The sequence below is a fragment of the Meleagris gallopavo genome, chromosome 12 (genome assembly GCF_000146605.3).
Source record: "Meleagris gallopavo isolate NT-WF06-2002-E0010 breed Aviagen turkey brand Nicholas breeding stock chromosome 12, Turkey_5.1, whole genome shotgun sequence".
NCBI lineage: Eukaryota > Metazoa > Chordata > Aves > Galliformes > Phasianidae > Meleagris > Meleagris gallopavo.
Window position 1 is genome coordinate 12,067,441 of NC_015022.2, and position 17,795 is coordinate 12,085,235.

Below are 17,795 nucleotides of genomic sequence, written 5' to 3' on the forward strand. Positions count from 1 at the left end.
GCAGGAGGCCGTGTACGGCGCCTGCGTCCGGCCGCTGCTGCGGGCCTTCTTCCAGGGCTTCAACGCCACCGTCTTCGCCTACGGGCAGACGGGATCCGGCAAGACCTACACCATCGGGGAAGCCAGCGTCGGTGAGTGGCGGGCAGCGACTTCCCGCCCATCTCATCTCCATCGCCAATCCTCAATCCCAATCCCGTAGCTCCCATCCCACCCATCCCTCTTTCCAAAGTTGTTTCAGTGGTATTATCGGATCTATAGTTACCTCAGTGAGTGTGGACCCCATCGCTGTTTGGGATGCTGAGTTATGTCCGTACTTTGAGATCCATCTCTGCTCTGCTCTCAGGTCAGGCTGTAGCTCCAGCTGTGGAGTTGCAGTTCTGCATGGCTGCTGGAGACAAAAGCAGAACAGCTTAAGATCACAATGGCAGAGCAAGCAGATAACGAGCTGGGTGAGCTGATGGGGAAACGCTGGCTCCAAAGGGCAGCACTCTTTTGCTTTGCACTGGATGTTTGTTATCAGTGGGAACACTGACATCCTTTTTTCTTCTCGAGGAAGAACTGTTGCATGAGTCTACCAATGCTGTGCCAGGAAGCAGTGGGGTGAGGTTTTCCCCAAGTCCTAAACCTCTTGCAGGGAGTTTGAATTTAGGCAGTGCAGGCTGTAGTTAGGCCGGGGGGCTGCTCCCCACTGATGAAACCTACACTGCAGCCCTGGCTCCAGCCCATCCCCAGCCAGCGTGGCTCCAGGCACACGCCATAACCCATGATCATGTCCATGTCTCTTCGCCAGCTTCCATCAACGAGGATGAGCAGGGCATCATCCCACGAGCCATGGCAGAGACCTTCCAGCTCATCGACGAGAATGACCTCATTGACTACACAGTGCGCGTGTCCTACTTGGAGGTGTACAAGGAGGAGTTCCGGGACCTTCTGCAGGTGGATACAGCCAGCAAAGACATCCAGATCCGAGAGGATGACAAGGGCAACATCGGTATGTGCAGCTGCCCTTGGGCTTCCTTTTCTCCCATCTCAAAGGCCGTTGCTCGGTTTTGTCATTTTGTTGGGTCCCTTATCCATTTGCCGTTGCAGTGCTCTGCGGTGTGAAGGAGTCTGAGGTGGAAGGGCTGGATGAGGTGCTGAGCCTGCTGGAGATGGGCAACACGGCCAAGCACACGGGTGCCACGCACATCAATGCACAGTCGAGCCGCTCACACACCATCTTCACGGTGACGATGGAGCAGCGGCGCGGCGCTGGCCGTGTCACTCGCCTTGCCCTGTCCAACCAGCCCACCATCCCCGCTTCAGGGCAGGTCCTGGTTTCCAAGTTCCATTTTGTGGACCTGGCGGGCTCAGAACGGATCGTCAAAACGGGAAACACCGGGGAGAGGCTGAAGGAGAGCATCCAGATCAACAGCGGGCTGCTGGCCCTGGGCAACGTCATCAGCGCCTTGGGGGACCCTCGGAGGAAGGGCAGCCACATTCCTTATAGGGATTCCAAAATCACCAGGTACAGATGGGGAGTGGGGCACCACACATCCCATGGGCTGGTGGCCCAGCAGCAGGGACATGATGCTTTTTGGTGGTCCTTCTCATGCCCAGCCTACCTGGTTTGCTGGCAGAGACCCCAGGCTGAACAGAAGCTCACAGGGCAAGTCATCCCTTCTGCTTTCATGCCAGTGAGCACACAATTGGGTGGTACCTGGCTCCAGGAATTATTCAGGTAGAAACTCGGTCATGATGCAAGTTGTTACTGCTCTGTCCTCTGCCATTCAGAGAGATCCATACAGGCTCAAGCACTACATCCAAGGAGAACCACATGAGGTTCAACAAAGCCAAGTGCAAGTTACTGCATTTGGGTCACAGCAAACCCCACTGTCAGTACAAGCTGGGGACGTAAATCTGAAAAAGCCAGCTGTATTCTGGGCTGCATCCAAAGCAGAGTGGTCAGCAGGGCAAGGGAGGAGATCCTGCCTCTTCTCTGTGAGACTTTACCTGGAGTACTGCATCCAGAGGTGGAGTCCTCAGTACAGGAGAGACACAGACCTGTTAGAGCACATCCAGGGAGGGCCACAAAAATGACCCAAGGGATGGAACACCTCTAAAAGGACTTAGAGCTGGGGACAGCGCAGTCTGGAAGGAGAGAAAGTGGCCTCACAGTACCAAAAGGAGCTGGAAGAATGAGGCGGCAGACTCTTTAGTGGGGTCTAATAGGACAAGTGGAAATTATTTCAAACAATAAGAGAGGATATGTATCTTGGATATAAGGAAGACATTTTTTTTTTTTAGCAATAAGAATGGTGAGGCAATGACACAGGTTGCCCAGAAGGGTGCTGGATGCCCTGTCCCTGGAGACACCCGGAGTCAGGCTGGACAGGGCTCTGAGCACCTCATCAGCTGTCAGTGTTCCTGTTCAGTATGGGGGAGTCGGACCAGAAGACTTTTAGGGAACCCTTGCAACTGAAACAATTCTATGATTCTATTTCATCATTCTGCTCTCTCCAATAGTGCAGAGCACGTGTATCATTCTCTTTGGGTTTTGCCTCTGAAAAGGACTGGAAACCTTCTGGTTGCTGCGTTACCACGCATTCCAGCCATCTCAGTCACCGCTGTCTGCTTTGTACAGGATCCTGAAGGACTCCCTGGGGGGCAATGCCCAGACTGTGATGATAGCATGTGTCAGCCCTTCCTCCTCTGACTTCGACGAGAGCCTCAACACACTGAACTACGCCAGCCGAGCTCAGAATATCCAGAACAAAGCGGTGGTGAACTGCCGCAAGGAGACAGAGCAGGTGGAGGAGCTCCACCTGCAGATAAAGAATCTGCAGAAGGCGCTGGAGCAGCGGCACCGCTCCGAGACACGCATCATCAACCGCTCAGACACCACCAAGCGCTGCCCCCAGGAGCCCAGTGCTCGGCTGCTGGCTGAGTGCGCGCACTACCGCACCTGCACAGATGCCGCTTACCGGCTGCTGATGGAGCTGCAGGAGGACAGCAACCTGACCGTGGAGCAGATCCTGCGGGTGAAGGAGTGGCTGTGTGCGGTGGAGAGCGAGAGGAGCGAGCTGACCTCGGCCGGGCTGGATAGCGGCATCGAGAGCACTTCTGCAGAGGATCAAAGCCTGGAGGCACAGGGGTGCAAGCTGCCCAAAGCCCAGGTAGCAAACGGCTGGGGGGTTTCAGTTCAGATGTACTGCCTACCTGTCCTGTGTCTGCAGACTGATGTCTCTTCTGTGTCCCAGGGGCAGGTGAGCACTGAGAAGAGCTTTGAGGCCATCAAGGACAAGCACGTGGCCAACCTGCAGAGACAAGTGGAGCGCCTGGAGGAGGAGAACAGGGATTTTCTGGCTGCCTTGGAGGATGCCATGGAGCAGTATAAGCTGCAGGTATTGCTAGGATGTGCTTTCTTAAATGGAACCTGCTTCAAGGTGCAATCCAGCCTTGGAGTTCCTCTGCAGCACCTCTGGGATCTGTGTTACTTTGTGACATTTTTCTCACTGCCTCCCTAGAGTGACAAACTGCAAGAGCAGCAGGATAAGATCTCAGAGCTGCACGTGCGCCTGGAGATGGCGATGCCAAACCTATGTGTGCCAGAGCTGCTGGAGAACCTGCACCTGGTGACTGCCACCCAGAGACCACACACAGCCCCACTGGCAGCCACAAAGCCCCATGGCCTCAGCAGCGTTCCCACCGAGCAGAGCAGAAGGAGCCATTGTCAGAAGGTGAGTTGGAGCTCTGCCTTTTTGCTGCACCTAGCAGCAGTGCCCAGCTGGAAGTCAGCTGCCTTCCTTAATGCTGGCTGTCCTGCAGCATATTTCATCTCTTTGCAATTCCCTACCCCTACAGCTCAACAGCAGTTCCTCCTTAAAGGAGGACTCGGCCGGCTGTCACCCAAACCTACCCAGCAGTGCAGAGCTCAGGGACACAGCCCTGCAGAGAGAACACAGCCAGGGCTTGGAGAAGGCAGCTGAGATGTCCTCAGAAGAGGATGAAGAATGGGAGCTGAGGCGGTCCCTGTATCAGCGCCGGTGAGCTGAGGCTGAGGCAACACCACACGTTGCCATGACAGTTGTGCAAGTTAGAAATGACAGTGCTGCAGCAAGAGGTGCCTAGACCCAAGTGACCAATTTGCTCATCTTTGTAGAAATGGGATTCCCAGCTGGAGTAGGAGAGAGGTGAGCAGCAAGCTGAGTGAGGAGCCAAGCGGAGGCCATCCCTTCTTGATTCAGGAGGAGCAGCTGGAGCTGCCCAAAGGTAAGTGGCAGCTGTAGGCTGAGGGGCAGTTATCCTGGTGCTGCACTGGTCCTTGGCTGCAGCTCTTATGTGTGATTGTCTTGCTGTCCCCTGGGCATCCTTACCCAGCAGTTTGTGTTGCAGAGGTACCCAGGAGGCAGGAGCGCCCTGCAGGGAAGGACTCAGAGTGGAGGCTAGTGCAAGCCCAGCAGAAGATCCGGGAGTTGGCCATCAACATCCGCATGAAGGAGGAACTGATCACAGAGCTCATCAAGACAGGTGCAAAGCTACTGGTGGGCAGTGTACATCAGGCAGCTAGGGAGCTGCTAGGTGGGATATTCAGTCCCTGCTTCCATCCTCACCTCCTGGTGTGCTCCACCCCTGCACTTTCTGTAGCTACCTACCAAAGGCATGGGGGTGGGGAAACCTGCCATCCTGCAGGGCTGGAACAGCAGGGACCCAGAAGTGAACATGAGGGATTGTGTTACAGGCAGGGACGCACAGGCTCTGAACAAGCAGTACTGCCAGAAGATCGGTGAGCTGGAGCAGGAAGCAGAGCAGGTGCGGACTGAGCTGAGTGACAGCCAGAAGCAGCTGCAGGAGCTGGAGGGTAAAGAGCCCTGGGACCCTGGAGAAAAGCACAAGCTGCAGGAGTACCGCACACGCGTGGCAGCTGCCCAGAGCAAGGCACGGGTGAGTGTGGACAGAGAGCACATGGCTGTGCCCTGATGGGAGCTGGCAACACTCTTGCCCAGAGCACAGGGGCAGCTTTGGTCCTCCGGCAGGTTCTGAGCAAAAAGAAGCAGGCAACTGAGAGGCTGGTGTCGCTTTCGGCCCAGAGTGAGAAGCGAGTGCAGGAGTTGGAGAGGAACATCCAGCTGATGCGGCGGCAGCAGGGCCAGCTGCAGAGACGACTGCGGGAGGAGAGTGAGCAGAAGAGGCGGCTGGAAGCGGAGATGAACAAGCGGCAGCACCGTGTCAAGGTAGGAACCAGCAGGAGCAGCTCCAATGGTGACTGTGGTCAGCACAGCATTAGGCTTGGGGGGTACTGTGCTTTTTAAAAGTAGCAAAGATGCGCTGCTGTGAGAACATTAGCTGCCCATCAACCCGCAGCCCTCGGTTCTGGAGAAACAGCTCACATCCCTTTGAGATGGCTGAAGGTTTCTCCTTCCCCTGTAGGAACTGGAACTGAAGCACGAGCAGCACCAGAAAATCCTGCGCATCAAAACAGAGGAAATTGCAGCTTTCCAGAGGAAGCGGCGGAGTGGAAGCAATGGCTCCGTCATCAGCCTGGAGCAGCAGCAGGTACAGGCACCATCCTGGCCAAAAGGGGCTCCTGCAGCAGTCCATCTTCCCTTTAAGAACAGCTCACAGTGTCATTCAAACAGCAAAAAACTCAAATCATATCTTGCTTCCAGGACCAGGATTTCTTATAAATCATAGCATCAATAAAAAAGCTGCAAAATATTTGCAGAAGAGTAGTGGGAGATGGAGAATGATAGAAGTAGTGATGCCAGGGCTGCATAGGGTTAACAGAGATGGAATCAACTCTACTGCCCTTGAGTCCCCCGGAATTGTTGCTGTATGCACGCATGTATATGACTTATGCCTTCTCCCTTCAGAAAATTGAGGAACAGAAGAAGTGGCTGGACATGGAGATGGATAAAGTGCTGGAGCAGCGCCAGGCCCTAGATGAGCTGGAGGACGAGCTGAGGAAGCGTGAAGCTATAGTGGCCAAAAAGGAGGCTCTGCTGCAGGAGAAGAATGGCCTGGAAAGCAAGAGGCTGCGCTCCAGCCAGGTAGGACAAGAGTGTGACACCTGTGTCCCTGCTTCGTTGTTAGCAGAGGTGGGAGGCTGAAAGACAGCGGTGCCACCTGGGGCAGGCAGAAGGCTGCATGTCAGGATAAGGTGAGGGTGTTGGGAAGGGGGAAGGAAACGTGCTTGTGCTGCACCTCACCGAGTTATTCCAATAGTGCTTGGCTTAAGTGGTGCAGTAGAAAGGGGCTGGAGACTTGACTTCCCATTAGAGCAGTCAAGTATAGAATCATTAAGGTTGGAAAAGACCACTAAGATCACCAAGTCCAATGCTCAACCCACCCCACCATGCCCACGTCCCTCAGTGCCACATCCCCATGGTTCTTGAACACCTCCAGGGATGGTGACTCCACCACCTCCCTTGGTAGCCTATGCCAGTGCCTCACCACTCCCTGATAATATTTTTTTCATAATATCCAACCTGAAACATCTGTTGCAGGCCCTGACAGATGACATAGTCCGTGTGTCGAGCCGCCTGGAGCACCTGGAGAAGGAGCTGACAGAAAAGAACGGGCAGCTGCGCCACGGCAGCGCCCATGACCAGCAGCAGATCCGTCAAGAGATCAGCAACCTGCGCCAGGAGAAGGACCAGCTGCTCAAGCAGAGGCTAGAGCTTGACAACAAGCTGCGCCAGGGCACGTTGCTGTCCCCAGAGGTACCTGCTCTTTGGCTGGGCAGATGCTCCTCCGCGTCCCCGAATGGGGCATGTCCCACCTTCCTGCCAGCGTTGTCTTGGCTGTGAGATGATAAAGGAGGTAGGGATGGGGGTCACACAGGAAATCCTTTGCTCTCTACTAACTGCTGCTCTGCACTTCCAGGAGGAGCGGATCCTGTTCCAGCTGGATGAGGCAATCGAGGCTCTGGATGCAGCTATTGAGTACAAGAATGAATCCATCACATGCCGGCAGCGCGTGCTGCGGGCCTCAGCCAGCCTGCTGTCCCAGTGTGAGATGAACCTCATGGCCAAGCTCAGCTACCTCTCCTCTTCTGAGACAAGAGCTCTGCTCTGCAAGTACTTTGACAAGGTGGGAGAGAAAGCTGGCTGTGCTGGAGGGAGCTGTAGTGTGTGAACGACCTCTAGTTTTCCTCTGCTGCCTCTTTTTTTCCACCCTGCAGAGCTACACGACCCTTTAAGTCCTTGCTTCTCCCAGCACCTGGGAACAGGGTTTAAGTACCGGGGATAGGATGCATACATCCCTGTAGGGCTCTGCCACACCAGTGTAGCCACACGTTGCTCTTCCTTCATATGATACACTAAAAACCTAACTTGGTGAAGCACAGCGGGGTGAGGAAAGCTGCCCAGGCTCTGAAGGAGCTTGCTTTTGTGCCCTGGCCAGGTGGTGACGCTGCGAGAAGACCAGCACCGGCAGCACATTGCCTTCTCAGAGCTGGAGATGCAGCTGGAGGAGCAGCAGCAGCTGGTGCACTGGCTGGAGGCGGCCGTGGAGCGGCAGCGCCTGGAGATGGACCGGCAGCTCACCCTGCAGCAGAAGGAGCACGAGCAGAGCATGCAGCTGCTGCTTCAGCAGAGCCGTGGTAAAGGCCCAGTTCCCAGAACAGCACTGTTGTTGCTTCTCCTAGGTCTTGCAACTTGCAATGTTGATTGCAATAACCTGGTTTTCCCTTGCAGAGCACATGGAGGAGGGGCTGGCCAGCAGCAAGCTGCAGTACGAGGGGAGGATCCAGATGCTGGAGAAGGAGCTGAGCCATTACATGCGGGCAAACCAGGAGCTGAGCCAGAGGCTTAATAGCATTAATCCTCACCCAGGAGCAGCCAAAGGTGAGAACAGGCCATGTGCTTTTCCTACCCATTCAAGACAGGATTCTAAATTCTTTTCCCCAGAGGGAAGACAGCTGAGCCCCCAAGGAATAGTGCATGGAACAACTTCTGATGTAGCAGTAGAGATCCTAAAACTCATCTCGCTCTTTCCCAGCAGGGATGGAGAGAAATGTGCACACAGGGACCTGTGAGGAATTCAGCCATGGGGAGCTGCCCCTGCTTCCTGCAGAAGAGAACCATAGGGGCAGGGATGAGAGCAGGGAGCTGGTACACGCTCCTCTGCCTGCAACATGGAGACGTTCCTCCCTGCCCACCGACAGCACCGGAGACCCAAGGCATGAGGTGCACTTGCCCCGCAGCCTGGGGCCCACCAAGGCACGCCGGGAGCCCCGCAGAGCCAGCCTGAATGTCACCCCCCTGCCTTACCACCCAGCAATGATCGATGTTAGGAAAAATCCCCTCTAGGCACAGGCTTAATGCTTAGCTAGCACAGGGCAGGAAGGATATTGCTGGCATGAGATTAGAAGCCTTTCTGCCCCCCTAAGCTAGCCTGATGAGGCCCAAGGAAGAAAGAAATGCAACTTTTCACTTGCAACAAGTGTGCAAGGTGTGGGACAGACAGTTTACAACGTTGCTGCCAGTCTAGGCAGCACTGATCCAACACTTTTCCTCCTGCGCCCTCAGCAGCTTGAATGCTGGAAAGCAGGAGACACCTCCCACCCTGTCCTCTAACACTAAGAACATTTTTACAGTTTGGAAACCTCTGCTGGAGGGCCTTCTCAGCTTCGACAGCCTGAGAAGGAGATGCTCAGCAGTTCTCAAGAATTTGTACATAGATTTTTTTGTAGTAACATTTTTTTTTTTTTAAAGAAATACATTCCTACTGTAACTTTTCTAATAAAGCAGAGTGAGTTCTATGAAGCAGTGAAACAGTCATTTGTCAGAGACCTCTGTGGACATGGCATGTAGGAAAGATGTTTTGTTTAAAGCTCGCTGCATGGGAACACAGCCATGCAGTGCCACAGTGGTGCCTTAATGTTCGAGTATCTGGTTCTGTAAATGCTCAGAATGATCTGGACAAATACCTTCTCATGAAAAGGCTTTTCATTTACTAGTTCAGCATTTCTTCCACTCACGTAGCAGATGTGGTAGGCTTCCTACATTTTTCCTACATTAAGTAGGAAAAGCATTTCCAGACAGCAACACAGATGCCTGAAAAATCCAGGATAAAAGCAGACCTGATTCAGCACCATTTTCTGCTCCAGCAGGACAAGAAATAAAAACCCAGGTACCTGATTTGAGGAGGGCAAGAGGGAGGGAAACAGGCGCTCGTTCCTCTGCCTGAGTAAAAAAAGCCTTTCTGTTTCAGCTGAAATCATGAGCACTACCACAACTACTCTTCTAGGCATAACGCACCAAGAGCCAGCATCTGAAGCACAAAGTCACCTTCCTACACACTTAATCTTGGCTGCAGGGCTGGTTTTGATGCTTGAAACAGGAACTTAGCGTTATTGAGGACTCTAGGTTTGGCTGAGGTGTACATTTAAGTTCAGAGCCTTTATTCTCTACAGAGCTATTCAGCAGAGAAAAGGAAAACTCATCCTACTTTCTTAAAAAGAATTAGTAGTCTTAGAGCTCAATACTTCCCAAAGCTTATAAGAGAAGTGCACCTATATCACTTAAGCACACCATTCCTCTGCTTGAAGAAGGAAAGTCAGCTTTCCTTCTCAACAAATAGGGTTTCCATGAAGCAAATACCTTTGCATGAAAAGCAAGTTTCATTTGACACTATTAGCCCCTCAAAGCCTGAAAAACCAATCAACAAGCTTCTGAATTGCCATGCCTGGATCAGGATGAGACAGGCCAGATTTCTGATGAAGTGACACAATGAGAATCCACATCAGTTTATTTTATAAAAGTGACAATCCCCCCTTTACCTAGCAGGATTGAACCCTTCACTGCAGAACTCAGCTACTAACTATATACAGGAGAAGAGCCAGAAAGGATGGAGAGATGCTGCGATTCAAGTTAAAACATTTGGAGTAGTTCCTTATTTCCACTGCCATCCCATCTCACATTACTGTAGACAGCTCCAGGCCAGAACCAAATAGAAGAGTTCCTCGTAAAAATCCATAGTGTACAGCTCACATAACACAGTACTTCCCATAGTGTTCTGGCTCCAGACTTCAGCTCAGCAACCTTTTCCTTGAGTAAGTCCTGCTGAGGGAGCGCTTCCTGGAAGCCATGCTGTGGAATGGAGACAGCTCCTGATTGGTAATAACTTCAAGGTCATCAGATTCCTCATCTACAGAATACAAAGATGAAATTAAAGCCACAATTTATTAAAACTCACTTCCCAGTGACTCCAAGAAAACCAACAGTAGCAGGATCAGCACGCTGCACTTCTTGTTAAGCTACTCTTTTATTCGTTGCTTCTACCTCACCCTCCTCAACTTCCCACCTCACGCAAAGTTTATTGGAAGCATGCAAGACAGACATGGTACACAGCAATGCCAAACACACCCACACACTTTCTGCACAAAGAACAACCCGAAGAACAATCCATAGCACAGCCTGCTTTAGTTCTCACTTGGTTGTAGGCACGCAGAGCACACACCCAGCCCTTCCTTCCAGCACAAGGTTACCTTGGACACACTTTCTCCGAGATGGCGGCGTCTGTCCCTTACACAGCAGTGGAGACTGCGTCAGTGCCAGGAGGCTGCTGGCACAGAGAGAGCTCTTCACTGGAGGGGTGGCACCTGGAGAAGCACAGTGACAGACTGCAGCAAACTGACAGCTCAAGAGTGCTTTCAGTTAAGTCTCAAACACAGGCCTTATTCTGCCTTGAAGCTTCCATCGGCACAATACTTGGTATTTATTCCCAGCATAGTCCAGGCTAGCACAGTGCATTTCTGCCACCAAAAGAGTCTGCAATAGCTCTTGAAGGATTTAGCTTAGCAGGCAAGCACTCCACTTTATCTAAACGTATCATTGCTCACAGTTCAAGTGTCCTGAATGAAAAAAATCACCATTACAGCCACTCTGTAAATGCAAAAATAAGATTTGTAGGTACAGATGGTTCTCTTACAGAACCAACTCAAGGTTGAGCACTGCTGTTATTTCACATCCTGAATGTGATCTAATGTTGCCTGGAAGTTCACTCATTTTTTTCTTGGTGATACCTGCTGTAACACCTAAGGCACCGCCCTCTGTGAACAAAACTTTTCTTCTAAGAGATAAGACACTGGCACTTCAGGGCATGCAATGACTATAAAACACCATCTGCCATAGTCCTCTGTAAAGCTGAAGGTTGTTCTAGAAAATAAAAACTGTTTTAGAAGTATTTGAAATTCACAGGGCCTTGCTCAGAGATAGCTTTATCAAGGTCAGACACAAAATAAAAGCAGAGACCTCGCTTAAACTTCAACACCTGATACAATATCACTGCTACAGAGCAAAGGTTTCTGATACATGCTTTCAACAGCTACACTGCCACAGGCCCACGGGAGAACTGGAGCACCAATAAATACCAACATCATGTAACATCAACCCCCAGGGTGCTGATCTACACTGAAGAAGCCAAGGCTTCAGACTTGAGACAGCTATATTCAGTGCTGGATAGAAACAGGGCAGAAACAGCCAAGAATATCCACAAACTCAAATCTGCTGCCCAGTCTAATTTTCAAAACATACTGCACTAGTGCTGCCAGTCCCTCAAGTCATTGTTTGTATTGCATCCTGAGCACTGCAGTTACCTTACAGCATCTTTTTTTCCCTGTTCAAGTTTTCGTTATTTGCTCCTACAGATAGCATTTGGTTGTAACAGAGATCCTCCCTTAAACAAAGCCAAGTTCTTAATATTTCAATTCTTCCAGCCTCCTGCTCTTCCCTATTTGTAGTCTCTTAATTATTACTCCACTGATTAAATGCTCACATGTAATGACAATAGCAGAACTCCTCACACCTGATCTGCCTCTCCACATAATTAGCTTACATTCCATTTGCAGCCCACTCTCCCCTTCCATCTTAGGATCCCTCAGACAGTCAGACAAAACAGTTGTCTTTTTTTTTTTTCCCCACTCTGAATTTCAGTAGTGTCACTTGTTCCACTTAATTACCTGACAAAGGGAAGACATCATCATCCCCTATGCAAATGTGCCGCCCAGGAGTTAGAAGCAAACAGGCTCTGGGCTTCTCAGGAAGAACCGAGTCTGTCCTTGCTTTGTTTCTGTTGCCCTCTTCTGGGGAAAAGGCACTGAGAAGCATGTTGCACTTATCAGTGCAAGCTCTTTTGGTCTCGTGATTCTCCTTCTCTGGTGATAGATACGTAAAGACCCGCTTACGAGATGTCGAGCCAGAAGCCCCCATGGCAGATCTCTCTTCATCTCTGGGTTCCGTGTCATTAGGAGACACTTGATCCTGGAGCCTGTAAATTCCCTCCAGTTCAAACTCTCCAAAGCCACATGTTACTTTGCTACTGCAGTTCTCCAAGTCCTTCAGTTTGCCTTCTCTGCTTGTTGCCACTGCTTCATCTGCATTTTTCTCACTTTGACCACAGCTACTATTAGCAGTGCTGCTTGCTGCTCTCTTTCTCCGAGGCCAGTCCTTAATAGCATCAGGAGTTGTCTTCCCCTTCAGCTTTGGAGGAGTCAAGGGTACTTCTGCTTCCAAGGGGGATGGGGAAGTGGTGTTAGAAGCACAGCTTGTCGAGGTGTACGACTGACATATGTAGGTCTGTCCTCCACCCTTCCCAGGCGTACCGTGGAAAGAGCGAAAGCAGGAGGGTGAAACACAGGCAGCTGCTAGTTTTCCTGGGTGTTTGCTACACCAGGTCATAGCAAGATCACCAAAAGGGCTTTCCCCTCCCTTGGGTTTGCTAACATTTGCTTCAGATTGAACATCTAACGTCGAACAAGACCCAATTTTCTTAAAGCGAAGTTTGGGCAGGCCTGAAGCTTGCATTTCAAGCTCAACTTCGTAAGTTGTTGAGCTCTCAGAAGGCCGCTGGCAGTGAATTTTAGGAGTTGAGAACTTGGCTGGAAGCTCTGGATTTCCCATCCGTGCTGCAGCCTCCCGTTGCCTCCTGTCTGCAGTACAGCGTAACGAATAGGCAGGAGCTGACTTGGGCAGGGGAGGTGAGGTATTCCGGGCAGATCTGGAGTGTCTCTTAAGACTTGGTGCCTTTCGCCCTGTACATTCTTCTTTCTGCAGAGTTTTTGGTTCCAGTTCATCAACGCTTGTTTGAGAACTGCTTAGGAAGGATTCACAGGTGCTTACACTGGGGTTGCCCTCCTTACTCGATTGCTCACATTCCATCTCAGCACTCAGCATATGTTCTCCAGCAGACAGCTCTGGAGAGGAATGCTTTTTCAAGTTTTCTGAGTCCTTCCTCGGAGAAGAGTTTTGAGCCATCGCATCCATTTGTTTATTCTCCACTACATGGGTATTTTCAGGAATTTGGGATTTACTGAACCGGAGGCTTCCTAAACAAGAATCATCGCCGTTATTGTGATGACTGTCCTTACTTTTGGAAGGTGTTTCACACACACGTGTGTGGCTCTCCCCTCCAGAATTCGGTTCACCTTTGGCCTGCTTAGAAGTGTTAAGTGGGGACTCCAGCAAAGTGCCACTGACACCCGGAGATTTTAGAAGAGATTTTTCAGGCATGTTAAATTCCCTGTTAGATTCCTTAGCTTCTGTGGGGGAAGGAAAGCTGATTGCTAAAGCATTTGTAGCTTTTTCAGAGAGAGAAGAACTGATGGGAGGTTCCAGTTTCATGGTGAGCTGAGACATTTCTACATCGCTCAGTGGGCTGGTTAAGAGTTTTGAACCTGAATCTTCAGCTTTCCTGGGAGTACTTCCCATTGCTTGAGATGCTGGTTCCAGCTGCATCTCAATTTCACTTGAAAGGATTTGCCTCCGAGCACCAACTGGAGACACTGATTTTGAGATGGATCTCCAGGAACGTCTTGGAGTTCGTAGTTCTGCAAAAACGCTTTTCTGGGTGTCAGGTAAGGAAGCAGCAGCTGGAGTTGAGTCTGGCAGAGGTAAAAGAGGATTCACAGTGCTCAATATTTCATTGTGTTCTGGCATCTGTAAACCAGTATCTTTGTAGGGAGAGAAAAGTTTTTCTGATGGAGAGCAGTCCTTAGTTACTTGCAGTAAGCAAGCCCTTTTGCCTTCTGTTAACGCAGATGGTGACCTGATCCTTTGTACAGGATGAGAAAAGTACTTTCCCAAACACTTAGCTGCAGTCTGCTTAGCAGCTGGACTTGTGCTGGGAATCTTCTCCACCTTTTGTGGTGTCCTGTGAAGAATGCGAGGTGATCTCCTCGGCGGTTTGCTGGCAGAATTCAGTAGTTTCTGTGCAGACTTACGAGGTGTTTTTCTAGGAGTCTACAGAGAGGAAAGGAAAAAAAAAAAAAAAAAAATCAAGCTTGTTCTGCTCCAGTACTGTTATTTATCCCTCCAAATCTTGAGAAGTAAATAAAAAGTAAACTGTTTTGTTAGACTTGCAGAAGCACTAAGTTTAAGACATGTAAGTCTCACTAAACATTAACAGAATGAACAGATTGAAGAAAGAAAGAAAGAAGTGTTTGTCTCTACCTGACAGGTAGTCAGCTCTTCTAAGTTCAAGGAATCTTTTCTTGTTCTCCTCCTTCCAGGTGAATGCTTCACTGCAGGACTACACGCATCAATGACTGCACCAAAAAAAAATCTCTTGGGAGTTGGACACCCAGAATGCAGCCCAACATCTAGAAAGTGGAATGGTACAAATCAACTAAAATGCCACAATTGTCTCAATCACTTCAAAGTGTATGGAGAGGTAGTGTATGCATCTCACAGCCCTAGCAGTTTTTTTTTTGCTTGATGTTTAAGATTCAATAGAATTATTTCCCAATCTAATAATCATCCATAGAAAGAGTGCTCTAGAGGAAAAAAACCTAGATAGCTCAGCTTCCTATTGCTTAGAGCTGATAGCATCAGAAAAATTTGGTTCATGACTAAGGATCCTAGTAGGTATAATATAAAGAATTAAGTGTCACCATTTATAGCTGATAATCCTACAGAGAAAGCCTGCAAAGATGCCATCAGTCGTTGCTTTATGCTGCCAGAAGAGACTGAAGGTAACTTTAGGATTTCTGTCTCGTATTTTACAGGGATTTCACTGCATTTAAGGAATGCAGACTGACAATCAGTGATATTCTGTTAGACAGGCCTGACTAGTTTAAGTTGGCAGTATATTATTCACTACAGAAAAAGCTGCCATTCCATCCTCCAGATTCAGATTCTCAATTCAAATATTACTAGGGATTAATCCTGCCTAAAGAAGACATTACATAATAGCTCTTAGCTCCTCGCAGTCTGTTGTAGAGCCAAATCAAATCAAACTTAGAGGTATCCAGGTCAGCTTTTCAGAGCAGCAATAAAAGCCTACTCAAATTCCATTTGGTACCTGCTACATCCTGCTGAGTACAGCTCTCTTCTTCTTGTCCCCAGTGGACTTGCTGTGAATTCTGTGAGCTGGACTGCGTAGCAGAATAGAAAACACCAGAGTGGGTCCTATTCAAAGTCAGCTGTCTGATGCGAGGACTTCTTCTTAAACCTGCTTCTGAAATGTAATGATATCACAGACTGAGCCTTCTTTCTCCTTCAACGATGGGGACATCTTTAGGAACAGATCACAGCGGAAAAAACCACACTCTAAGAAGCAGCTTTTGTACGCTTACCATCTCACAAACTGAGACATTTGTGTGAAAAAATTCAGCTTTCAGGGGCTTTGGAATGCTAATGCACGCAAGCCTCCTTCCAAATCACAGCACTCTGTGCTCTAAGTCATGATTACTTTCCTTCCCCTCCAGCAATTACATGAGAAGGAATACCAGAAAATCCATATTTGATTCAAGTAGCATCCAGGTTACAAAATTAGTTCTCCTGTCTCTTTTTTTACTAGAGATTTACTTTCCTATTTACCCAACCATACTCTTTTTCTTTTTCCTTCTTGCACATAAGAAACAGCAACAGCCAACTTTTTCGCAGAGCACTCGCTTGTTACAACAGAAATCAGAGCATTACTAGGGCCCAGCCTGGCCCTATCCACTTGATACCCATCCTTTAGATAACTGGGGATGTTGTGCTCCACCAATAGTCAATACAACATTAGTATACTATTTGTGTATTATCTAAATTGTAGCTCATGGGATGAATGTGCTTTGAGTGCTTCAACACAGCAAAAACACCTTTAATAATAATAATAAAAAAAAAAATAGTGCTTACCTCTTATGGCTTTTTCTGGAGACTCTTCTACAACACCAGTCTCACAGCCTGGATCAGACAACCTTGAAAAACAACACAACGTTGGACTCATCACACCATTCACATTTACAAAAACAGAACTTACCATGAAAACTGAAAAGCAGTACCATACTCTACAGCAATATACTGCTCTGTGGGGTACTCTGAGCAATTAGTATCAACTTTACCTTCTATTAAGCTATGGTCTTTCTAGCTGTATTAGAAGTAACAGTTTTAAATGTAAGTAAACAAAAGTTTTAACCTGAACTGCACAGATTCCAGCACAGGGCTTCGTTTGGAAGTCCTTAAAGCAGAAGCTAAACCTGAACAGCACCTTGCTGCAGGAATTCAAATACTTGGACACACACAATGAAGCAAGCAATTTTTCCCCACAGCCATACATAGGACATGCCTCCACTGATTCTCTTTCCTACCTTAGGTGAAAACAACATTCTGACCACAGAAAGGAGAGCTGGTTCTTGTGCTCATAGCCATTAATTAAACATCCAGCACTTACTGAAGAAATTAAGAGCTTACTCACCGGCCTTTAATCTGCTTATGGAGTAGTCTCCTAGAGACCTGTTTGTGTAGTGGTGTTTCTGCAACTCTCTTGGTCAGTAGCTTGTGATGATCTTGAAAACAGAAGTAAATAAATTGAACCAATGGATATAACAGCACATAATTATAAAGCAGTTAGAACAAATAGTTTCACATGGGCTTCAGCTTAAGAATGACTGCCAATGCAGAATCATTGTGTATCAGCCTCCCAACACTCACAAGCTATAATCATAGATATAGATACTGGACTCTGAAATGTATCTCCTACTCCTTCAGTATTATTTATTAATAGCACTGACTTTGATGTGACAGATGTAATAAGCCTACTGAGGTAACTTTCATTCCTCATCCTTCATTCACACATCATTTCTGTAACTATTTTTAACATTTGATTTGAGAGGTCTATCAACTTTTAACTAAAGTAGGTTTCTGTTTCAAAACCATCCTATTCACTATACAGTAACAACTGTGATCCAAAGTTTTCTCCTTTACTGAAAACAATGCACAAATTAGTTATCAGTGCAGCTCTTATAGCTGTTCTACACCTGCAAGCCACATCCTACCTTTAGCCCCTTCATCAGGGCATTTGTATCTTAAGCCTTCCACAGCAGATACTGACTGACTTCTGGGCATTTTCTTTGTAGTTCTTTTTGATGGTGAACGTATCCCTTCATTGAAAAGGTTCCTCCTTACCTTTGTAACCTCTGTGTGAGGAGAGAAAGCAAGAAATTAAAAGGGGAAAAAAAGACATGTTTCAATCAGGGCACTGGAAATGGGATCAGAGACCAGTGTAGGAAAAAAAAAAAAACACACAAGAATTAGGCACACTGGGAGCAGCTGTTTGTTTGTTTGTTTTTCCTTGAGGTGGAATAGTTATTACCAGAATGTGTCCTTCCCTAAATCTATCTTGGACTTCCTACAAGTTTATATTATTCATTCTTTACAGGAATATGCTATTAGCAGGCACCCCAGCAGAAAGTATGCTAACCAGATGAAGTACATGTGGGCTCACGGAACACATACAGGATTTAATTCTCTTGGACATTCTGAGGAGAGATGTGTTTCCAGATGTAAATGCTTACTCCTGTCCTCAATTTCAATTCTTTTTCTTTTTCT

At 48.6% G+C, this 17,795-nt stretch overlaps 2 protein-coding genes across 2 annotated transcripts in view; one reads left to right on the forward strand and one right to left on the reverse strand.

Moving 5' to 3' along the window:
• Positions 1–8,747, forward strand: part of KIF7 (kinesin family member 7) — a 9,208-nt gene extending 461 nt beyond the window's left edge. Inside the window, exons 2-19 of the mRNA XM_019619283.2 lie at positions 5–131; positions 791–991; positions 1,090–1,507; positions 2,624–3,155; positions 3,240–3,383; positions 3,507–3,719; positions 3,844–4,025; positions 4,142–4,251; positions 4,375–4,509; positions 4,721–4,923; positions 5,016–5,213; positions 5,410–5,535; positions 5,853–6,029; positions 6,486–6,701; positions 6,865–7,071; positions 7,384–7,582; positions 7,677–7,826; positions 7,981–8,747. Coding sequence (XP_019474828.1) covers positions 5–131; positions 791–991; positions 1,090–1,507; positions 2,624–3,155; positions 3,240–3,383; positions 3,507–3,719; positions 3,844–4,025; positions 4,142–4,251; positions 4,375–4,509; positions 4,721–4,923; positions 5,016–5,213; positions 5,410–5,535; positions 5,853–6,029; positions 6,486–6,701; positions 6,865–7,071; positions 7,384–7,582; positions 7,677–7,826; positions 7,981–8,291 — 3,849 coding nt within the window. The 3' untranslated portion in view covers positions 8,292–8,747. The remainder of the gene's footprint in view (positions 1–4; positions 132–790; positions 992–1,089; positions 1,508–2,623; positions 3,156–3,239; positions 3,384–3,506; positions 3,720–3,843; positions 4,026–4,141; positions 4,252–4,374; positions 4,510–4,720; positions 4,924–5,015; positions 5,214–5,409; positions 5,536–5,852; positions 6,030–6,485; positions 6,702–6,864; positions 7,072–7,383; positions 7,583–7,676; positions 7,827–7,980) is intronic.
• Positions 8,748–9,714: 967 nt separating this feature from the next.
• TICRR (TOPBP1 interacting checkpoint and replication regulator) overlaps positions 9,715–17,795 on the reverse strand; it is a 17,407-nt gene continuing 9,326 nt past the window's right edge. Inside the window, exons 16-23 of the mRNA XM_010717529.3 lie at positions 17,243–17,383; positions 16,663–16,753; positions 16,104–16,165; positions 15,283–15,438; positions 14,433–14,581; positions 11,945–14,222; positions 10,472–10,585; positions 9,715–10,131 (exon numbers count right to left, since the gene is read on the reverse strand). Coding sequence (XP_010715831.1) covers positions 10,013–10,131; positions 10,472–10,585; positions 11,945–14,222; positions 14,433–14,581; positions 15,283–15,438; positions 16,104–16,165; positions 16,663–16,753; positions 17,243–17,383 — 3,110 coding nt within the window. The 3' untranslated portion in view covers positions 9,715–10,012. The remainder of the gene's footprint in view (positions 10,132–10,471; positions 10,586–11,944; positions 14,223–14,432; positions 14,582–15,282; positions 15,439–16,103; positions 16,166–16,662; positions 16,754–17,242; positions 17,384–17,795) is intronic.